General features: G+C 49.9%; 1 protein-coding gene across 1 annotated transcript in view; it reads left to right on the forward strand.

Moving 5' to 3' along the window:
• Positions 1–19,934, forward strand: part of AHRR (aryl hydrocarbon receptor repressor) — a 73,780-nt gene that overhangs the window by 38,623 nt on the left and 15,223 nt on the right. The window contains exon 7 of the mRNA XM_089908636.1: positions 19,100–19,189. Within this exon, the coding sequence (XP_089764762.1) occupies positions 19,100–19,189 (90 nt within the window). The remainder of the gene's footprint in view (positions 1–19,099; positions 19,190–19,934) is intronic.

Here is a 19,934-nt window from a genome sequence, read left to right on the forward strand (position 1 = left end):
ATTTGTTTTATTTTATTATTTTATTTTTTAATTAATTATTTTTGGCTGCATTGGGTCTTTGTTGCTGCACGCAGGCTTTCTCTAGTTGTGGCGAGCAGGGGCTATTCTTTGTTGCGGTGCGCGGGCTTCTCATTGCGATGGCTTCCCTTGTTGCGGAGCGCAGGCTCTAGGCGCACGGGCTTCAGTAGTTGTGGCATGCAGGCTCAGTGGTTGTGGCTCACGGGCTCTAGAGCATAGGCTCAGTAGTTGTGGCGCACGGGCTTAGTTGTTCCGCGGCATGTGGGATCTTCCCAGACCAGGGCTCGAACCCATGTCCCCTGCATTGGCGGGTGGATTCTTAACCACTGCACCACCAGGGAAGCCCTATTTTATTTTTTAAAATATTTATTTAATTTAATTTTTTGGCTGCTCTGGGTCTTAGTTGCGGCACTCGGGATCTTCGTTGCCACGTGCGGGATCTTCATTGTGGCATGCGAACTCTTACTTAGTTGCAGCATGTGGGATCTAGTTCCCTGACCAGGGATCAAACCTGGGCCCCCTGCGTTGGGAGCACGGAGTCTTAGTCACTAGACCACCAGGGAAGCCCCTCCACATAAAGTTTAGAATTAGCTTGTTGACAGCTATAGAAATTCTGGCTGGAGTTTTGACTGGGATTGTGTTAGAGCAGCAGATCAGTTTGGGGAGAATTGACAGCCTGACAGCACTACTCTCCCAATTCATGAACAGTGTCTCCCATTAATTTAGGTCTTTTATTACCTTCATCAGCGTTTCACAGCTTTCAGCCTAGAGAGCCTGTGTATATTGTTAGATTTATACCTTAGTATTTTCCATTAATATTTGTATCGCTATTGTACGTGGAGCTGTTGTTTAATTTCTCTTTTCGTTACTAGTATACAGAAATACAAGTTATTTTTCTAGGTTGACTTTTTGTCTGTGACCCTTCTGAATTCATCAGTAATTCTTGGAGCTTTTTTGTAGATCCCGTGGGAATTTTTACGTAGATCATCATGTTTTCCGAGAATAGAGACAGCTTTTATCTACTTTTCAAGCTCCATGCTTTATTTTTCCTGCCTTATTGCACTCCTAGGCCTTCCAGTGCAACAGAGTAGATGAGGTGAGAGCGAACACCTCTGCGTTTCCCTAACCTTAGGGAGAAAACTTCAGTCTTTTGCTTGTTTTGCTTTTTATAGATGCCTTATATCAGATTAAGAAACTTCCCTCTATTCCTTGTTTTCTGAGAGTTCTTATGAATGGATTCGTTTGTCAGATGCTTTTTCTGCGTCTATTGAGATGATCATGATTTTTCTTCCTGAGTCTGTTAATATTGTGAATTACATTAATCGATTTTCAAATGCTGACCAACCTTGCATGCCCAGGATAGATCTTGTTTATATATTGCTGGATTAAATTCGGTAATATTTGTGGGGATTTTTGTGTTTATGTTCATGAGAAACACTTTTGTTTTTTTCTTGTCTGGTTGTGGTGTTATGCTAGTGGAGGCCTCATAAAACCATCTGAGCGTGTTCCCCTCTCTTCTCTTTTCTGAAGGAGATTGTGTAGAACTGGTATTATTTCCTCCTGAAATGCTTATTAGAATTCACCAGAGAAAACAACTGGTCTGGGAGTTTTCTTTAGAAGTTTAATAATTCAAATCACAGTTTTAATCATGGAGATTAAACTATCAATTCAGTTTTGTTAATTGATTAAGGACTATTCAGGTTATCTATTCTAGTGTGAACTTTAGTAGTTTGTATCTTTCAAAGAGTTGGTCTATTTCATCTATGTTATTGATTTTATGGGTACAAAATTGTCCATGGTTTTCCCAAGTTGCCCTATTTTTTTGCTTTTTTTTAACCTCTTTCTTCTTTTATTATTTCGGTGTGATTTCAGACTTACGAAACAGTTGACAGAGCGGTACAAAGAATTTTTCAGATTCCCAGACGTTTCCGTGTTAGCACTTGCCCTCTCTCCACACTCATTTTCTCTTCTGACCCAATTTAGGGTGTGTGGCAGGCGTGATGCCCTTTACTCCTAGAGGCCTCGGTGCATTTGCTAAACCAGGATGCCCCCCACGGCCTGGGCACAGATGCCGGACCAAGGGCTCTGAGGCCGTGTTGTGACTGTGTCCATAGCCGACTCAGCTCCCACACGGTCCCAGTGCCCCGTTTGTGCCAACAGGAAACCTGTCACATGTTTAGCTGTCCTGCCTCTCTCACCTCCTTTAATCTAGAACGTTCCTTGGCCTGCCCTGGGGTTCTGGGACACTGACTTCCCAAGGAGCACTGGCCTGTCGTCTTGCAGAGAACCCCTCAGTTTGGGTGTGACTGGTCTTCCGAGAGTGTGACGTTCCGGGGGTCCTTTCCTATCTTTGCTGATTTCACTTACTATCCTTTTGTGAGAATGTGAAACACAAACTTGATTCCAAAAGTCATAAGGAGAAGGAAAAGTCAGAGGAGGGCCCCCGCCGTCCCCCCCCCCCGCCCCCCCCCCCACCTCAGGGTGGTGAGCTCTTTCCTCTATCTCTCCAGCTCACATGTACCCAGCAGGGGCCGCTAGCTCGCAGGCAGCCCCTCAGGGCCCCGCCGGGCTCACCACCAGCCGGTCTACTCATCCTACCAGCCCACTCCCACACAGGGCTGTCGGGTAGGCTGGGAGGCTGCCCCCTCCCCCTACAAGGACCCTGGGGCACCTGGGCCCAGTCTCCTCCCATTGCCCCCTCGCCTCCGCAGAATGTGGCTTCCCAGGCCCCGCAGCGCCTCCCAGCCGTCTCCCAGCCTCCGCAGTCCAGCACCGTGGGCTCCATGTTGCCTTCTTAATGTCTGTGGGTTCTGTGACTATGTCTCCTTTCTCATTTCATTGGTAATTTGCATCTTCTCTTATTTTTTCTTAATCAGTTGGGCTAGAGGTGTATTCATTTTATTGACTTTTTTCAAAGACACAGCTGTTGATTTCATTGGTTGTTGCTGTGGACCAAATATTTGTATCCCCCGCAAATTAATATAATTCAAATTCATACTAGATCGGAGACCGAACCCCCAGTGCAATGGTGTTTGGTGGTGGGGTCTTTGGGAGGAGATTTGGCCATGAGGGTGGAGCCCTCATGAACGGGATCTGTATTCTTATAAAAGAGACCCCAGAGAGTCCCCCGCCCCTTCTACCACGTGGGAGACGGCTATCTGTGAGCCAGGAAGGGGCCCCCACCGGATTGCTCTCCTTGGGTGAGGTGTTCTATAAACACCAGTCACATCAAGTTGGTTGACAATGTTGATGGCTTTTATATCCTTGTTGAGTTTCTGTCTAGTCTTAACCTGAAAGACATCTTCTAGTATAATTGTGGAATCTTGTATTTCTCCTTTAAGTTCTGCCAGTTTTTGCTCTATGTGTTTTGGAGTTCTGTCGTATATCGCAAACGCACTTAGGATTACTATGTTTTCTTCATGAATTGACCTTTCTGTCATTATCATTATATAAGATGCCTCTTTATTCCCGGTAATTGTCCTTGCTCTGAAGTGGGCTTTGTCTAATGCTAACGTTGCCACCCCAGCTTCCTTTTAGTTAATGTTTCCTCGGCATGTCTTGCTTCATCTTCTTACTTTTAGTCCATTTGTATTATTATATTTAATGTATATCTTTCCTTTGTTGGCAGTACATATTTGGACCTTTTTTGTTTTTCTAAGTCCAGTCTGACAGTATCTTTTTTTTTTAATTGGTGTGTGAGGCCGTTTATATTAGGGTAATCATTGATATTATTGGATTTCAGTCTACCATTTCATAATTTTTCTATTTTTTGTTTCCATCTTTTCTGCCTTCTTTTTGATTTTAGTAATATTTATTAGTATTCCTTTTCAGTATCTCTGTTGACTTTTGTTTTGTTTTTGTTTTTGTGGTACGTGGGCCTCTCACTGTTGTGGCCTCTCCTGCCGTGGAGCACAGGCTCCGGACGCGCAGGCTCAGCGGCCATGGCTCACGGGCGCAGCCGCTCCGCGGCATGTGGGATCTTCCCGGACCGGGGCACGAACCCGTGTCCCCTGCATCGGCAGGCGGACTCTCAACCACTGCGCCACCAGGGAAGCCCCTCTGTTGACTTTTGGTGCTTAATTTTGATGTGCTTGGGAGTGGGTTTATTAGATTGTCCTGTTTAGCGTTCGCTGAGCTTTCTGAATCTATAAATTTATGTCTTTCACCAAATTTGGAAAGTTTTCAGCCATACTCTTCAAATATTTTTATTTCCCCAACCTCTTTCTCTTTTATTTCAGAAACTCCACTGGCCCAGGTGTTAGGCCTTTTCACACTGTCCCACAGGTCCTTGAGGCTCTCTTCACTTTTTTCCAATATTTTCTCTCTCAGGCTGGATACTTCCTATTATCTGCCTTTACTGACCCTTTTCTCTGTCACCTCCATTCTGCCATTAAGCCCATCCAGTGAAAATTTAACTTCATATATTTTATTTCTCAGTTCTAAAATTCTCATTTGGTTCTTTTCTTTATAGTGTCTGTTTCTCTTCTGAGACTTTTCATCTTTTTTGTTGTTTTCGTTTCAAAGTGCTACCTTTATCTCATGGAGGAGGGTGTGTTAGCTGGTTTGCATCCCTTACCTGATCACTCCGCTGTTTGTGTCAGCTCAGAGGTGGCACTGTTTCTTGCCTTCCCCCGAGCGTGACTCGAACATTCTGGTGCTGAGCGTATGCAGTAACTGGGGTCGGGTGCTCAGCAGAGGAAGGGCCTCCAGTGCTCCCGTCTTGGTTCTCAGAGCCTGTGAATTTGCTACTTTATATGGATAAGGGACTAAAAGTGCAGACGTCCGGGCTCCCCCTGCAGGACATGCGGCACCGAGGCCGCACAGGCTTGTGGTGGCGGGCCTCCTGTCAGCTGTCCCAAACCCGCTCCTCAAATCCAGCGCACACAGGGATCCTGGACCCTCCGGGAAAGAGGCTGATGGAGCAAAACACAGAATCCAGGAGGAAAGTCAGCTTGGAGGAGACAGATGTGCAAAGTGGAGATGACCAGACAGGCAGACCGTACGGCCCTCGAGCTGCTCGGACACAGGGGACACAGGTAGCTGTAAAAGCGACCATTCAGAGATCTTAAAAGAGCTCAGAAATTAAAAGCATGAGAGCAACACCTAGAAATCCGTAGAAGGGTCTGGAGTTAGAGTGCTCCCGTGCTTAAGTGAAGAATGAGCGGAGAATAACAGAGGGAAGTCGGGGAAATGGCCAGGCCCCACGGGACCTGCATAATGGGAGCTCCAGAAAGACCACAGGGGAGGAAATCATCAAGGAAGCAACCCAGAAGGTTTCCCAGAGCCCAGGACTGAGTTTCCAGCCTGAAAGGCCCTGCTGGGTGAACAGCACAGAGGATGAGAAGGACCAGGTGTTCGCCTCTGTGAAATTCTGCACCCAGGACAGGAGAGTCCGGGCTCGGAGACGAGAAGGTGGAGGCTGGAAGGCCACGAGGAGGTGCCTCAGGGGAGGGGCTTCCAACCGGGGATCCACATGTACCTGCCTGTCCTTGGAGTCGCGGTGGGGAGTGAGGACAGCCCCGGCATCCTGGCCCCCCAGCACCACTTCCTCCGCATGGGCCAGGCCGTGACCAAGTGGCAGCTGGGGACCTGGAGCCCAAGGCCCCTCCAGAAGGGGTGGGGGGAGAAGGCGGTGGACCAGACACTGTGGGGGGCAGCTCGTCCGCCAGGGAGGTAAGGAAGGCCCAGGCCTGCGGTCACTGAGGACAGTGCATTCCCTGCCCCCCACCCCCGCCTCCCCCCAGAAGAGTCTGCGAGCACAGACGCCGGGCGGATTCCAGCAGAGCCATGACGCAGCTCAATCCCCCGGCAGAGCGGAAGCGAGGGCTGCAGTGGCGGCGGGGACACGCGGACGCCTGAAACCTGGGGAAACCCGGGGGCAGCAGCTCTGTGAGCCGTCAGCTGCAGCTCACGCCACCCCGGCTCCAGGCGGCCGCTCTAGCAGGAAGCCTGGCCGGGGCTCCGGGGCTTTGTGGCTCTCACATCCTGCACGTTTGACTCCAGCCCTCGTCCCGCTAGAGTCCAGACTTTGAAGCTGCTCAGCTTTCTGGTGTCCTTGCAGCTGGGACCCCTCCTCGTACTTTCGTCGTCAGCTTTCCTTTCTTGGGAAGTGGCTCTCTTGCAGTGTTTGTGGGGGGATCCTGTAGTTGGCGAGTCTAGCCCGTTACTTCTTCTTGTAGTTACTCTTGTTTGGGGGCGAGTTTCTGCCCTCGTATTTTGTTTCTATTGACTGCACTGTCCTTGGTTTCTTTTTCTTCTCTCTAGCTCCCCATTCTGACTGAGCTTTCTCATGCTAGTTTAAGTCACACACTCTGCTTTCGTTCTCGGGGGATCAGCTTCAGAGCAGGTCTTTCCAAGCATGTTTCTCTTTGACCCCCTAGATTTAGCAGGGCTGGCGTCTCCCCAGCAGTCCTGCATCCGTCCAGGCCCCCAGACCCCGCACGGACACAGTGACTTTGCCCAGAAGTGGAATCCTGGACGGCACAGATCTGGTCTGTGTTCCTGACTTTTTAAGGCCCCCCCTGAGGTTCAGGATGTGGGTCACCCTCCTCGCAGCCCCCAGATGTGCTTCTTGTTCTGAGGGCCTCCCCTCAGTGCTTTCACTGAGGGTCTTGATGTGAAATCTTCCTGCATCTCACCCCGCGCCTTCATGCTTGGATAACAGTTTGGTGGGATATAGAATCTTAGGTTCGAAGTTTTTCCTTCAACCTTCGAAAATCCTGTCCCATTGTTTGCAGCACGGGTGCCGCTGATGAGGTCCGAGGCTGGTTCTCTGCAGCGGCTCCGCTCTGGCTCCCTCTTGAGCTTTTGTGAGCCTGATGTTCTTGGCTTTGATATTCTTGAATCGCACTGTAATGTGTCTGTCGTCTTGTTTTGCCTGCTTCGTGCTCCAAGTTCTTTCCATCTGAGGCCTTTCTTCTTTAATCTGGATTTTGTTTTCCATCATGGCATCCAATGCTGTCCCTCTCCGTTACTGCTTCTACCTCTGGAGCCACCTTTACCCAGCTATTCCTGGGCACTGTCTCCCATCTACTGCTCTTCTGTGTTCTGTCTGGTTTCCCTTCTCTGCTGTCTTCAGGACTGATCTTCCAGGTTGGTACCCATCACAGCACACCCTCAAATGTTCTCTTTCTTCCTTACATTCTCATACCTAATAAATAGTTCCCCTTGGTTTGCTTGTACTATTTCTTCTTATTATTTCATCTTGCTAATCGATTTTCTTACCTCCTTAAACATATTTATTTAAATTCATGCTTGTCTCATCCTTGGTCTCCTTTCTGTGCTGCCCCACCTGCCGGCCATCTCCCAGGCTGTCTCCTGGCCTGTGTGTTCTGTCCCTGAGCAGCTGTGTGCTGGGGGCAGGAGGGAGGGTCAGAGGGCAGGGGTTGGGGGGAGGGGCTGGACCGGCGGGTTTGCCTCCTTGGTGAGGGCTCCCCTTTAGAAAGGGCCACCTCGGAAGGAGCCCTGGCCTGGGGTTTGCATGAGACTGTGGAGGGGGGGCAGGGAGGGGTGAGTGCCCGTTGTGCCCTTGCCTCTGTCATCCCACCAGGCCGACTGTCCCCAGGCAGCTGGGGGAGGGGCCGCAGCAGACCATAGAGAGGCTTCCTTCTACCTGTTCTCTGCTCCCCCGGCCCCACCCCCACCCCCGCGCAGGGCTGCCTGGGTCACAGTGAGGAGCAGCTGGGGTCCCCATGGCCTTTCTGGGGCTCACTCCCGTTTGGATGACGTGGGCTGACTTTGGGGAGGGGACAGAGCCCTGCTGGCTCGCCCTGCGCCCACACAGAAGCCTCGCATCCGTGCTTAACCTGGATGCCAAAAGAAGTTAAAAGGAGCCGGAGGGGAGGCTCAGACTCATTGGATTGTGTTTGGTTTCTGAGTTCGAGGCTGGAGCAGGACCCTAAAACAATAAAAATCCTCAGGGGAGGGGGTGGCCAACGGGCAGATGTGCTGACTTGCCGAGGTGAAGGGGTTTCACCCATTCCCACCGCCAGCCTCGGGCCTGTGAAGGTGACCCATGCAGCCTGGACCCAGTGGCACCCACGGACCCCGCGGAAATGGTGTGAGAGCGGCCTTGCGCGTCTGGGAGCCCCGCAGACACCCAGCAGGCCACCGACCCCTGCCGACCCGTGCTGGCGTGGTTTCTGGAAAAGCCAGCACAGTTGCCGGGAACTTCTCAGGAACCACAGGCGACCTACTGGGAACAAGAGTGGAGACTTTCTCACGTTCAGGCCGTCGCTCTTCTAGAGAAAGACCTAGAAAACCCTTCCCTGGTTGGGAGAAGTCGCCGGGGGCCCCGAGGGTGTCGGCTCCCGGCAGGTCGTGGACGGGGCCTCCCTGCTGCTGTTTCTGCCCCTTGGTGCCGGGCGCGCGGGTGAGGGCCCACGCGTCCTCCAGAAACGCAGGTGTGAAACCCCAGAGCACGTGTGGCCGAATCACGGAGTCGCCCGGCACAGAAAGTGGAGCACAGTAGGAGTCGGCCGGAAGGGCAGAGCAGAGCCGGCAGGGGTGGGGGGGCCGGGTGGCCCAGGAGCAAGGGTCTCGGGGTGGCTGTGAGGGATGGTGGGCCGCACAACCCCCTGGGTCCCCAGCTGTTGAAGAATGCACTGGCGAGGCTGACGGGCGTATGTCTGGGGATCCGGGGCGGGCAGCCCCAGGATGCCCAGCTCGACCGCTCCGGGGAGAATTCCTTGATGTCCTCACCCCTGCACCCACACTTTTCCGGGGCGTCCGCTGAGCAGGCTGCGGCACGGGCTGCTCTGTCTCCCACTTTGGTCTTGGTGCTCAGAGAAATCACACTTTCTCACCTCCCGTTGTGACCGCTGATCCTGTTGTTCCCAAACTCCTTTGACGTGGCTTTTCTTTCAGGGGTTCGACAGACATAGATAAAAGTGTCAGAGGCTTCATGAGAGCTGGCCTGCAGGTGGACGCAGCCGGGAAGGGCAGCCTGCCCCCCACTCCCCGGCGGCCGCCAGCCCACACCCAGCCTCCTTCCCGCTGGCCCACAGTCCCCGCCAGCCCGACCGTACACCAAGCGGCCGAGGGCAGCGCCACGCCCAGGCTGTGTCCCACCGAGGCCCTCAAGGTCGTGCTTTCTGTCCACTCAGTGGTCTCCCTGTGGGTCAGAAGCCCCCAGCTCCTGGCTCCACCCCTGAAGGCAGTTCAGCTGCCTGGGGCCTGGCTGGACATGGCCTCTCCGTGGCTTTTAGACCCCCAGAACTCTCCACTGTGAAACCCCTGACTGCCCACCAGGAGCCCCTGACCGTCCAGGGTCACTGTGCAGGGCTCACTGGTCAGCGATCGCTGTGGTCACTCAGGCCCTGCTCTGCCCCTTGACTTGTCCAAGGTCACACAGCTGAAGAGGCAGCACTTGGTTGGAATAGCTGCGTCCCCCCAGGGAAGGAAGAGAGGTGTCTGTCTGCTGTGGCCATGTCTGTGTCCGGGTCTGGGCTCCACTCCCACCAGCCACAGGGAGGCTGGAGGGCCCAGGGCCAAGCTCACCGTCCAGGTACCTCCACCGCCCAGGTGTCTGTGCCACAGCCAAGTCACTCACCTGGAGAGAAGGACCTGGAGGGCCCTGGGCAGTGGGCGGCCAGAGCAGGGGCCGCGCTGGCACGAGGGTCTAGCTCCCAGGGCCTGGGCGTCCGCACCTGCCTCCACCCTTGCAGTCCTGCCCCTGTCAGCCAACTGCATCTTTCGAGAACTGCTTTCAAGTGCCGTAGCCGCTCCATGGCAGGAGCCCAAGGCCAAGTTTACTGTTTGTGGGATCTATAAACAGCCAGCGATCCGCTCCCAGCAGGAGCGCCTCGCACGCACTCAGGCCCCACTGCGAGGCCTGGCGAGTGATCTGGCTCCAGCAGGGCCGAGCGGCTGCCCTACACGCCGGGTGCCCCTCACTAGCTCGCGTGACTGGCGGCCCTGGCCTTGCGGTGTTGCTCTGTAACCGTGGCAACGGCTCTCAGGGGAGGGCACAGCTCCCAACTTCCCTTCATTCCAGGGAGGGGCGGTGAGAGGGGCCGTTGGAATTGTTCCTTTTTCCCTCTTCTTTTTCCTCTGCCGTGACCTTGACAAGCAATCTTTGAAGTACAGGCTAGCTATTTTTTCTGCATGGGCTGGAAGAGATCAGGATATTCAAGGGTTGGCAAAAGGAAGTTCCGCTTTCTCACCCGTTTGGCTTGATCCCCGAAGAGGGGCTAGGGCAGCGGCGTCGGGGGGCAGAGCGAGTGGCAGGCCCTGCAGTGGCAGGTGCAGGTCCTGTGACTGCTAAGTAATTGAATGTGGATGTGGTTGTTTCTGCCCTTAAAAAAGTGCAGCCTTCCACTTGGGGCCAAATTCTTTTTTCCACTTGGAAAAGTGATCTCATTTTCCATGTACCATGTTTAAAAAAACACAGAAGTCTTGTAGGATTAAAAAGAGAGAGAGAGAAAACAAACAAATGTTTGCAACGCATATTTGAAAGACGGTCCCACATGTGCAGAAGTATTTGGCGTGATGGTTCTGGACCAGAACGTCAATCTGATATTGAATCCATATGAGTCGGCAAATAGCACTTTATGGTCTTTTTTCTTTTTTAAATTTCTGCCTTAGGAGTTAAAATTAAGGTTGTTTTTGGTCGTGACTAATCTCGTAAAATCTTTTTTGAGACGGCATTTTATGTACTCAAACCCTGAACATTTCTTTGGTCTTTGGACTATTATTAGTGGGATATCATGAGTCTGTGCAGCCTCTGAAATGGGAAATGCTGTGCGAGGGCTGGTGGCACAGCCAGCACCCACCTCGCCCCCTCCCGCTGCCGGGGGGCTGGGGGGGAATGCACCGAGTCTGCAGCTTGCCCGGGGGAGGGCGCAAGGCCCTCGCGGCCACCACTGCCCAGCCCCATGAGGTGTCTGGGCTCAGTCACCTGGGCCGCATGGCCACTGGTGACGTCACCTCTCCCTGGTCAGCGCTGAGCTGAGGCTGTAAGAAGGATGGATGCTGTGTCCTGACAGTCCCGAGGTGGACCCAGCGCCACCCGCCCTGCTTCTGCCCAGACCCCTGGCGGAGGGGCACTGCAGAGCCCCGAGGGAAGGTGTTGGACCGGCAGCCTGCAGGGCCCCCTTCTGGGGCGCTGCGGACGGCTCCTGATAAGACGCGAGGCCTGTGGAGGCCAGAGCTGGCTTCCCTTGTCTGAGGGTCACAGTCACGCCCGCAATGGGCGGCACCAGCCCCCGGGGTCTCGGCCATCAGACCCCGCTGGGCATGGGCACGGGGCAGGGAGGGAGGCAGGTGCCCATTCAGATCAAATCCCAGCAGCACAGGAACCCCGGGTTTCCCAGGTGAGGCGCTTGAAGCCAGAGCAGGAGGGCCAGTGAGAACACAGACACCGTCCTCATTCTGGAAAGACTCCCAGCTCTGAGCTGGCGGCAGGTCCGCCCCATCACACGCCTCCTTCCTCCCAGGCAGTGTTGCAGGGGGAGAAGGCTGTGGACTTTCCTCCTTGCTTTAGACACCTTCCTTCCCGGAAGTGTGCTCACGCCTTGCTGGAGCCCCTGTTCACAGCAGCATCGTCCTCGGGAGCCAGGAGCTGAAAGCAGCCCAGATGCCCATCAAACGATGACGGATAAGCAAAGGTGGTCTGTACGTGCAATGGAATATTAGTCAGCCTTAAAGAGGAAGGACATTCTGACACATTCTTCAACACGGATGCACCGGAGGGTGTGGTGCTAAATAAACAAGCCCGTCACAGAAGGACCAGTCCTGCGCGAGTCCACTTAGGAGGTCCCTGGAGGAGGGGGTAGATGGCGGGGCCGGGCTGGGGGCGGGGGCAGAGTGTCAGTTTGGGAAGATGTGAAAGTTCTGGAGATGGTGGTGACGGCCATACAACCACGTGAATGTGCCACAGAATTGTGCACTTGAAAGTGGCTAAAATGGTGAGTTTTCTGTTACATAGATTTTACCGCAATATAAGAAAACCTGGCATTAACAAAGTGCAGTGTCTCGGTTGGGTCAGTGTCTGAGGGGCACAGGAATCTGAGCCTCAGAGGCCCAGCCTCATCTTCGATTCTGAGACTGACAGCGCTTCAGGAAATCCTCCAGACCGGTGGAAGTGGATGCGAAGGTTTTCTGTTTTTAGGTAAAGCATCTCTGAAGTGGCGCAGAAACTGTGAGAAGTGCTGTCCAGACTTGCCATCTCCGGGCTGGCACAGGACTTGCCATCTCCGGGCTGGCACCCAGTCTGGGTGGGAAGGACTCACCGACGAGGCTCTTCGGGGTCTGCTTCGTGTCCTAGTGATTGACCCAAACAGTGGGAGGGAAAGAGGCAGTCAACATATAGGAAAATTGGGCCTTTTGTTAACCATAGAACATCGCAAACGTTTCATAGGTTCCCCACCACCACCGAGAAACACTGGGTGTTGGCATATTCACAGACTCGTGACTAGCCCACTGGGATGAGATCCAGGCAAACGCTGGACTTTCCATCTGCGGCTCAAAGACGTGAGGACAGTGGGACCAGACACTTCTCCCAGGAGCCGCACAGGAATTACAGTGACAAATGACACAGTCTGTCTGGTTCTGGAGACGTTCCAGTGGACATGGGTGTCACCCAGGGTCGATTTTCAGTTCACTGGGGTTTGGGGTGGGTGAGTGATAACGGGCTTTGCGATGAGATGTGGTCACCAGTGCCACACTGTTTAGGGCAGAGGGGCAGCTGGGGGCTATGTGAGGCTTGGGTTTGTTTCTTGCTCAGAAAACTAAGCACAAAGTCTAAATCCTATTGCAAAGTCACCACCCTGGTGTTTGAACCTCTGTGTCAGAAAGTTGTCCAGAATTTTGAAATAAAGTGAAAAGTTGGGTGGCACCTCCTTTTCAAATCATGTGGACACAGGGCTGCTCAGGGATCACCCGGGGGATTTGAATTTTGCATCTAACGCAGCAATCTTATCCCAGCTGCCTGTGAGCACCTAGTGTCTCAGACACGTCTTAGGCTGGTTTAATGTCTCAGTGCTTCCCTCTTGAATAAGATCTTTGTCGAGTGTTTACTGTATGTTTTCCTGAGAGCTGCGACGTTTCTTCTCTGAGTTATACTTTAATGGCTAAGTTGTGGCTTTGTCTCGTTTGAGGCTGCGAGACTGCGTCCCTTTCCAGGGGGTTTCCTCGTGAATTGTGTGTGGTGTGATGTCACTTTGGGCAGAACACACGACCTCCGTTTAAGCCGGACACCAGTCAGCAGCTCCGTGTCCCCGCTGCCCCCGACACCCAACGACAGAGAAACACACACATCTGAAACAAAAGTGCCGTCCTAATGTGAAACGGAGAAGGCAGAAAATCTGCAACAAAATTAACTGGAAGAATGTAGGGAGAAGACAAGGCAGAAGCCTGAGCACACAGCCTCCGGGGCTGCGGGTTGGCTGGGGCAGGGCTGGACAGTGGAGTCTCCAGCCTTCCGGTTGCAGGAGCTGAGGGGACACTGACCAGAGTGGCAGCTGCTCAGACTCTTGCCTCTCTGGTATCTGGTCCACTTGTTTTAAAAGCAAATTTTAGGTAAACCTCTAAGGGACAGAAAATACCATTCCAGAGCCATTCCAGAGCACACAAAATGAGGGAAGGGGCAGCTAATTCTGTACAGTCAGGAACCCTGTACTAAAACCAGGCAGAGACGGCGCTCGGGAGAAATTCAGCCCGTTTTACTTGTGAGACTAGATGAAACCATCCCGAACGCGGCACGGCACACCAAGTCCATCATCGCCGTGAAGGAATGAGGCGTGGTGGCTGAGCGCAGATCTGGAATGGATGATGCTCCGCGACAAGGAATATTGGTCAACTGTAGATGAACACTCAGCCTATTAAACAGACAGACAGAATCTCAGGGGAGAACCATTTACTGAAAAGCCCGCTTTGTCTAGTAGTTCGGATGACACCACCTTTCCACCTGTACTTGCACCTGCTCTGGGCTTCCTATCCCAGGCTATGGACGCACTTGTCTATTCACGCGCCAGCACCCGACTCCTTTAGTTGTGGAGGCCTGATGGTATATTTTGACAAGGAATAACAGTCTTCCCTAACTTTCTTTTTCAGTGTTTTTGTAACAATTAGTGCATGTTTACTTTCCATATTTAGTATCAACTTGATGGCGCCATAAAAATTTGATATACACTCCACTATATATAAAATAGATAAACCGTAAGGGCCTACTGCACAGCACAGGAAACTATACTCAGTATCTTGTAATAACCTATAATGGGAAAGAATCCGAAAAAGAGTATATAGAAATATATATAGTGATTCAGATATATATATATATCTGGACACCTGTACTAACACAATATTGTAAATCAACTATAGTTCAATAAAAAAAGTTTGATATAGACAACATTGCACTCTGTTGATAACTTCACTTAGGAAGAAAGGGCACCTTTATGATGGTGAGTCACCCAGCCCAAGAACGAAGGATGTCTTTCCATTTGTTCACATATAATTTTGTGTCTGTTGAGATTTTTTTTTTTTTTTTGTGGTACGCGGGCCTCTCACTGTTGTGGCGTCTCCTGTTGCGGAGCACAGACTCCGGACGCGCAGGCTCAGCGGCCATGGCTCACGGGCCCAGCTGCTCCGCGGCACGTGGGATCTTCCCGGACTGGGGCACGAACCCGTGTCCCCTGCATCGGCAGGCGGACTCTCAACCGCTGCGCCACCAGGGAAGCCCTGTTGAGATGTTTTGACGTTTTCTTTGCATCGATTTTGCACATTTCTTGTTGAGTTTACAAGTCCTGGGTCTTCTTTGTAAATGGGGTTTTAAGCACCATGATGTCCTCTAATGTGGTCATTTTTCTCATATGTAAAGGTTATTGAGTATATATATTTAATTTTATACCCTTGCTGCTTACTGAAATCTTTTATTTGAGTTATTTTATCATTGATTCTCTAGGGTTTCCTGAGTAAACCATGGTATCACCTGCAAATAGTGATCGTTTTACTTTCTCAGTTCTTATGCCTCCCATTGATTTCTCTCTTCTAGTTGCAACAGTTAACACCCCCCAGATACTACAGGACAGGAGTCAGCAAACTCTTTCTTTAAATGGCCAAATGGTGAAATATTTCAGGCTTTGTGGGCCATATCAGCGGTCCCCAACTTTTTTGGCACCAGCGACTGGTTTCATGAAAGACAGCTTTTCCACGGATGGGGTTGGGGGGATATTCAGGCGGGGATGCTAGTGACAGACAGCCATGGGGAGTGGCAGGTGAAGCTTCCCTCACTTGCCCGCTGCGCTCACCTCCTGCTGTGCGGCCTGGGCACTGGGGACCCCTGGGCCATATTGTCTCTGTCATAACTACTCAGCCTTGCTGTTGTAGTGCGAAAGTGGCTCAAGACAATACGTAAATGAACAGGTGTGGCCGTGTTCTAGTAAAATTTCATTTACAAAACCAGTGGCAGGCTATATGTTGGGGGGTGTAGTTTACACACCCCAGTATGGGATGTCATAGGCATCATTGCCTTGCTTCCTGATCATACTGGAAACACCTAGAATTTTTCCCCATTAAGTTGCTACCTTGGGAATAACATGGACAGACACACACACACGTACAACATGCACACACACGTTACCATGTTAAGATGTATCCACAATTCCTATTTTCTTGTGTGTTTTTATCAGGAACGAGTGTTGAATTTTGTTGAAAGCTTTTTGCCATCTATAAAGATAATCATAGGGACTTCCCTGGTGGCGCAGTGGTTAAGAATCCGCCTGCCAATGCAGGGGACACGGGTTCAAGCCCTGGTCCGGGAAGATCCCACATGCTGCGCAACAGCTAAGCCCATGCGCCACAACTACTGAGCCTGCGCTCTAGAGCCCACAAGCCACAGCTACTGAGCCCATGTGCTGCAACTACTGAAACCCGCACGCCTAGAGCCCATGCTCTGCAACAAGAGAAACCACCACAATGAGAAGCCTGCGCACAGCAATGAAAAGTTGCCCCCGCTCACCACAACTAGAGAAAGCCCACGCGCAGCAACAAAGACCCAACACAGCCAAAAAAAAAAGATAATCATAGGTTTTTCTCCTTAGATCTATAAATGTGGTGTGTTATATTAATGAATTTCTTAATATTTCCTGATATCCAACTTTGCATTCCTGGAATAAATTCATTTGGTCATGATGTATTCTTTTCTTAATGTGAAATTGAAGTCTGTTTGCTAATATTTTATTTAGCATATTTGCACCAGTAGTCAAAGTAAGCAATTTTATTTTTATTGTATTTTCCTTATCAGAATCAAGTGTCAGTGTTATACTTCTTAAAAAGAATTAGAAAATTTCCTTCACTTTCTATTTCTGAGACAATTTATGGGGCATTGGTGTTATCTGATTTTTAAAGATTTGGTAGAATTCCTTTTTAAAACCATCTGGGCCTGGTGCATTATCCTGGGTTAGTTCCTTGATAACTTTATTTCTTCTACAGAAATTGATCTTCTAAGGTTTCTATCTCTAATGGGTCAATTCTGGTAAATTAATTTCTTCAGTATCATTTTTATTATTTCCTCACTATCTTTTTAATGTCTGTAGGATCTGTAATGATGTATTCTTTAAAATTCCTGGTGTCCGTAATTTTTCTTGATCAGTCTTGCTAAGAGTTTATCAATTTTATTAATCTTTTTAAAGAAGCAATTTTTCACTTTGTTGACAATCTTTATCATTTAACTGTTTAAACAATTTTCATTGTTTTTTCTCTTATTTAAAATTTTTCTTTCCCTCTCCTTACATCGTATTTAATTGTCTCTGCTTTCTCTAGTTTCTTGAGGAGCGATTACACACTTTGTTCTTTTAAAACAGTCATCGTAAGCTTACTGGGACTTTATGTTGCCTTTTCTGCTTATGTGTAACTTGAAGTTCATCACCTCTGTGTTCTCATTTTGATGGGGGTGCAGATTTGTGTAGTTTTACCTGTTCTCGTTGTTCTCCATCATTTTTTAGAAGTGTGGGGATTTGAATTTAGATGGCTGCCTAGAAATCTTCGATATCAGTAATTTAAAAGCTCTTGGATATTGATATGTATAAACCCTAATAGAAAAATCAGCACATGACATGCATGGGCAGTTTACCAAAGAAGAAATACAAGTTATCAATGAATGTATGAAAAATTCTCAATCTCATTAATAATCAAAGAAATGAAAATTATAATGGTGGTAAGATAATTTATCACTTATAAAATTGGCAAAGATTAGAAAAAAAAGAAAAAGGTATCCAGCATGGCCAAGAATTAAGGGAAATGGGTATTATAATACACTGCTGATAGCTACAAACTTCATAGAAGTTAAAGTCTCTATATGTCTGGGGACTTCCCTGGCGGTCCAGTGGTTAGGACTCCTCGCTTCCACTGCAGGGGGCGCAGGTTCGATCCTTGGTCAGGGAACTAAGATCCTGCATGCTGCGCGACCAAAAAATTAAAAAAAAAAAAGAGTCTCTAAATGTCTGTATGTTAAAGATTCAAACTGAAATATTTTGAACACCACTGTCCAGTTGCCAGAACCTCCCTCACCTCCAGCTTCTGTATTGGCCCAGTAGAATCAGACTGTTCCTGCCTCATGGAGGTGATGCAGAACTGAATGAGCTATTCCACATGTGGTGCCTGACACTCACCAGGACCTACACAGAGTGTGCTGCCATTTTCTGTATCAAAGTGATGGTGATGATGCCAGATGATAGATGGATATAGATAGGTAGGTAGAATGCGCGTTGATCACGCGCTCTAGTGGCCGTGGCCCCTCGTGCATCCTCACTAGTGATGGTTCTGGGAAGCCTGTGCAGGAGGGGCTGGAGGGCCCGCTTTTCGAACAAAGAGAGACTTTAAGTTGAGCCCAACATAGCACATGCCACAATAATTACAGATATAACTGAAATTTAATAATCATAAAAATATTGTGAATAACATACATGAGTAAATTTAAAATCAAGATGCAATGAGTGCATTACTAAAAAATATTTTTAAATGCCAAAATTGATATACGAGAAAAATCCTGAATACACTAACAACCATTACATAAACTGACATGGGGCTTCCCTGGTGGCGCAGTGGTTGAGAGTCCGCCTGCCGATGCAGGGAACGTGGGTTCGTGCCCCGGTCCGGGAAGATCCCACATGCCGCGGAGCGGCTGGGTCCGTGAGCCATGGCCGCTGGGCCTGCGCGTCCAGAGCCTGTGCTCCGCAATGGGAGAGGGCACAACAGTGGGAGGCCCGCGTACCACACACAAAAATAATAATAATAAATAAATAAATAAATAAACTGACATGGCACTAAAATCCACCCCCTTTCACTCACCATCTCTCCCAAAATGCACCCAAACTGGAGGATCTTGGAGGTGAGGTGAACCAGACTTTCAAGGAATACATCATTCTCATCATAAATAAGTGGGTCCTGAGAATGAAAAAAGAGGGAAGATGAGGTATACTTGACACCAAAATAAAGAGAGACGCTTCTAGGCCGGATTTCCTTATATATAAATGAATATTTCGTAAGTGAAATGAATCAATTCCAAGAGCATATTAAAAATTATGATCAGATAAGGTTTACCCTACGTAGGCAAGAATGATTTCACCATCAGAAAATCTGTCACTGTAACTCACCACATTAATAGATTAAAGAAAATCTATGTGATGATTTCAGTAGATATAGAAATAGCACTTGATGGAGCTCAACATTTTTTCATGATAAAAATTCTTAGAAAAATCAGAACATGGTATAGAGGAGGGTGCATGAATGGGGAAATCCACAAGGTGGCATAAAGGTTCTGTTCTGTTTCAGGTACTGACGTGTCATCTCATAGTGATGGTGTATATTTTATAAGACATAAATTTGATAATCATTAGAAAAAGAAGAACCCTAGTCTTGAACCTTATAAACCGTGACCAAGTTCCCGTGTCACCTGCTAGCTTGGGACCTTTTGCAAAATGGTCATAAATAAATTAAAAGTGGGCCTTTCTGGAGGTTATGAATACAGACCACAAAACGGGGGAGAAATGGTTGAAAAGCCGAACAGAATCAATGCTTGACTTTTTCATTTTGAATGATTTCACAAAGGTATCTTGGAGCCAACTCGATTTTTTGTTTTTTCTAGTCCCTCCACGGCTTTGCTCTGGTGGTAAGCGCAGAAGGGATGATATTCTACGCGTCAGCAACGATTGTGGACTATCTGGGCTTCCACCAGGTAAACACAGCTACTCTATCTGCTGCGGTTCGGTTCTGTTACCTTGAAAGTACGCGTTGTCTTCAAGGTGTAAAATGTCTCTAAAATCAAGCTGCTTTTTTTTTTTTTTTTTTAAAATCATGGAGCTTTTGTCAGATGAGGAGTTGCACACCTAGCTTTGTCTAGGGCCCAGGGTCACAGCGAGAGGCGTGACAGTGTCCTGGGCGTCCCCTGTCTAAAGGGCAGTGACTTGTGCTGACTGAGGCCGGGCCTCCCGGGCCCCTGGCCGTGAGAGGCTGGTCAGGGCCAGGGCAGTGGACCTGTCCTCATCTGTGCATTGGTGTCTCAAAGCCCAGACACGAGGTACAGTCAGGACGTAGTGTGTTCTGGAAACGCTCTTGTTGGTGTACAGATAATTCATCTGGAACGTTGCCCCAGGCCAGCCTAGCTTGGATGATTCCAGACCTTGGGGCAGAGCTGGATGGAGTCCCATGCAACACTGGGTCCTAGAAGGGTGGCTCAATGAAAAGTCCCAGGAAAGGAAGAAGGATCTGGCTTGGCCTCCGGGAAGGAAAAGAAGTCTCTCGTGAGAAATCCCAGCCCAAAGTCACCAGCCTGATGGTGCAGCCTCCCGGCTCTGGAACTTCGACGGCTGAGGTCTGAGGACAAGCCGGGCACCACAGTGGCCGCAGCTGCTCTGCCAGGGGCCACCCCCCAGACGCAGCCCTCTGCAGGGAGCTCGCGGTGCGGAGTTATAAGCTCGAGG

This window comes from Delphinapterus leucas, chromosome 3 (assembly GCF_059928025.1).
Source record: "Delphinapterus leucas isolate spDelLeu-1000000601 "Yukka" chromosome 3, BTC_Dleu_Yukka2, whole genome shotgun sequence".
In the NCBI taxonomy this organism is placed as follows: Eukaryota; Metazoa; Chordata; class Mammalia; order Artiodactyla; family Monodontidae; genus Delphinapterus; species Delphinapterus leucas.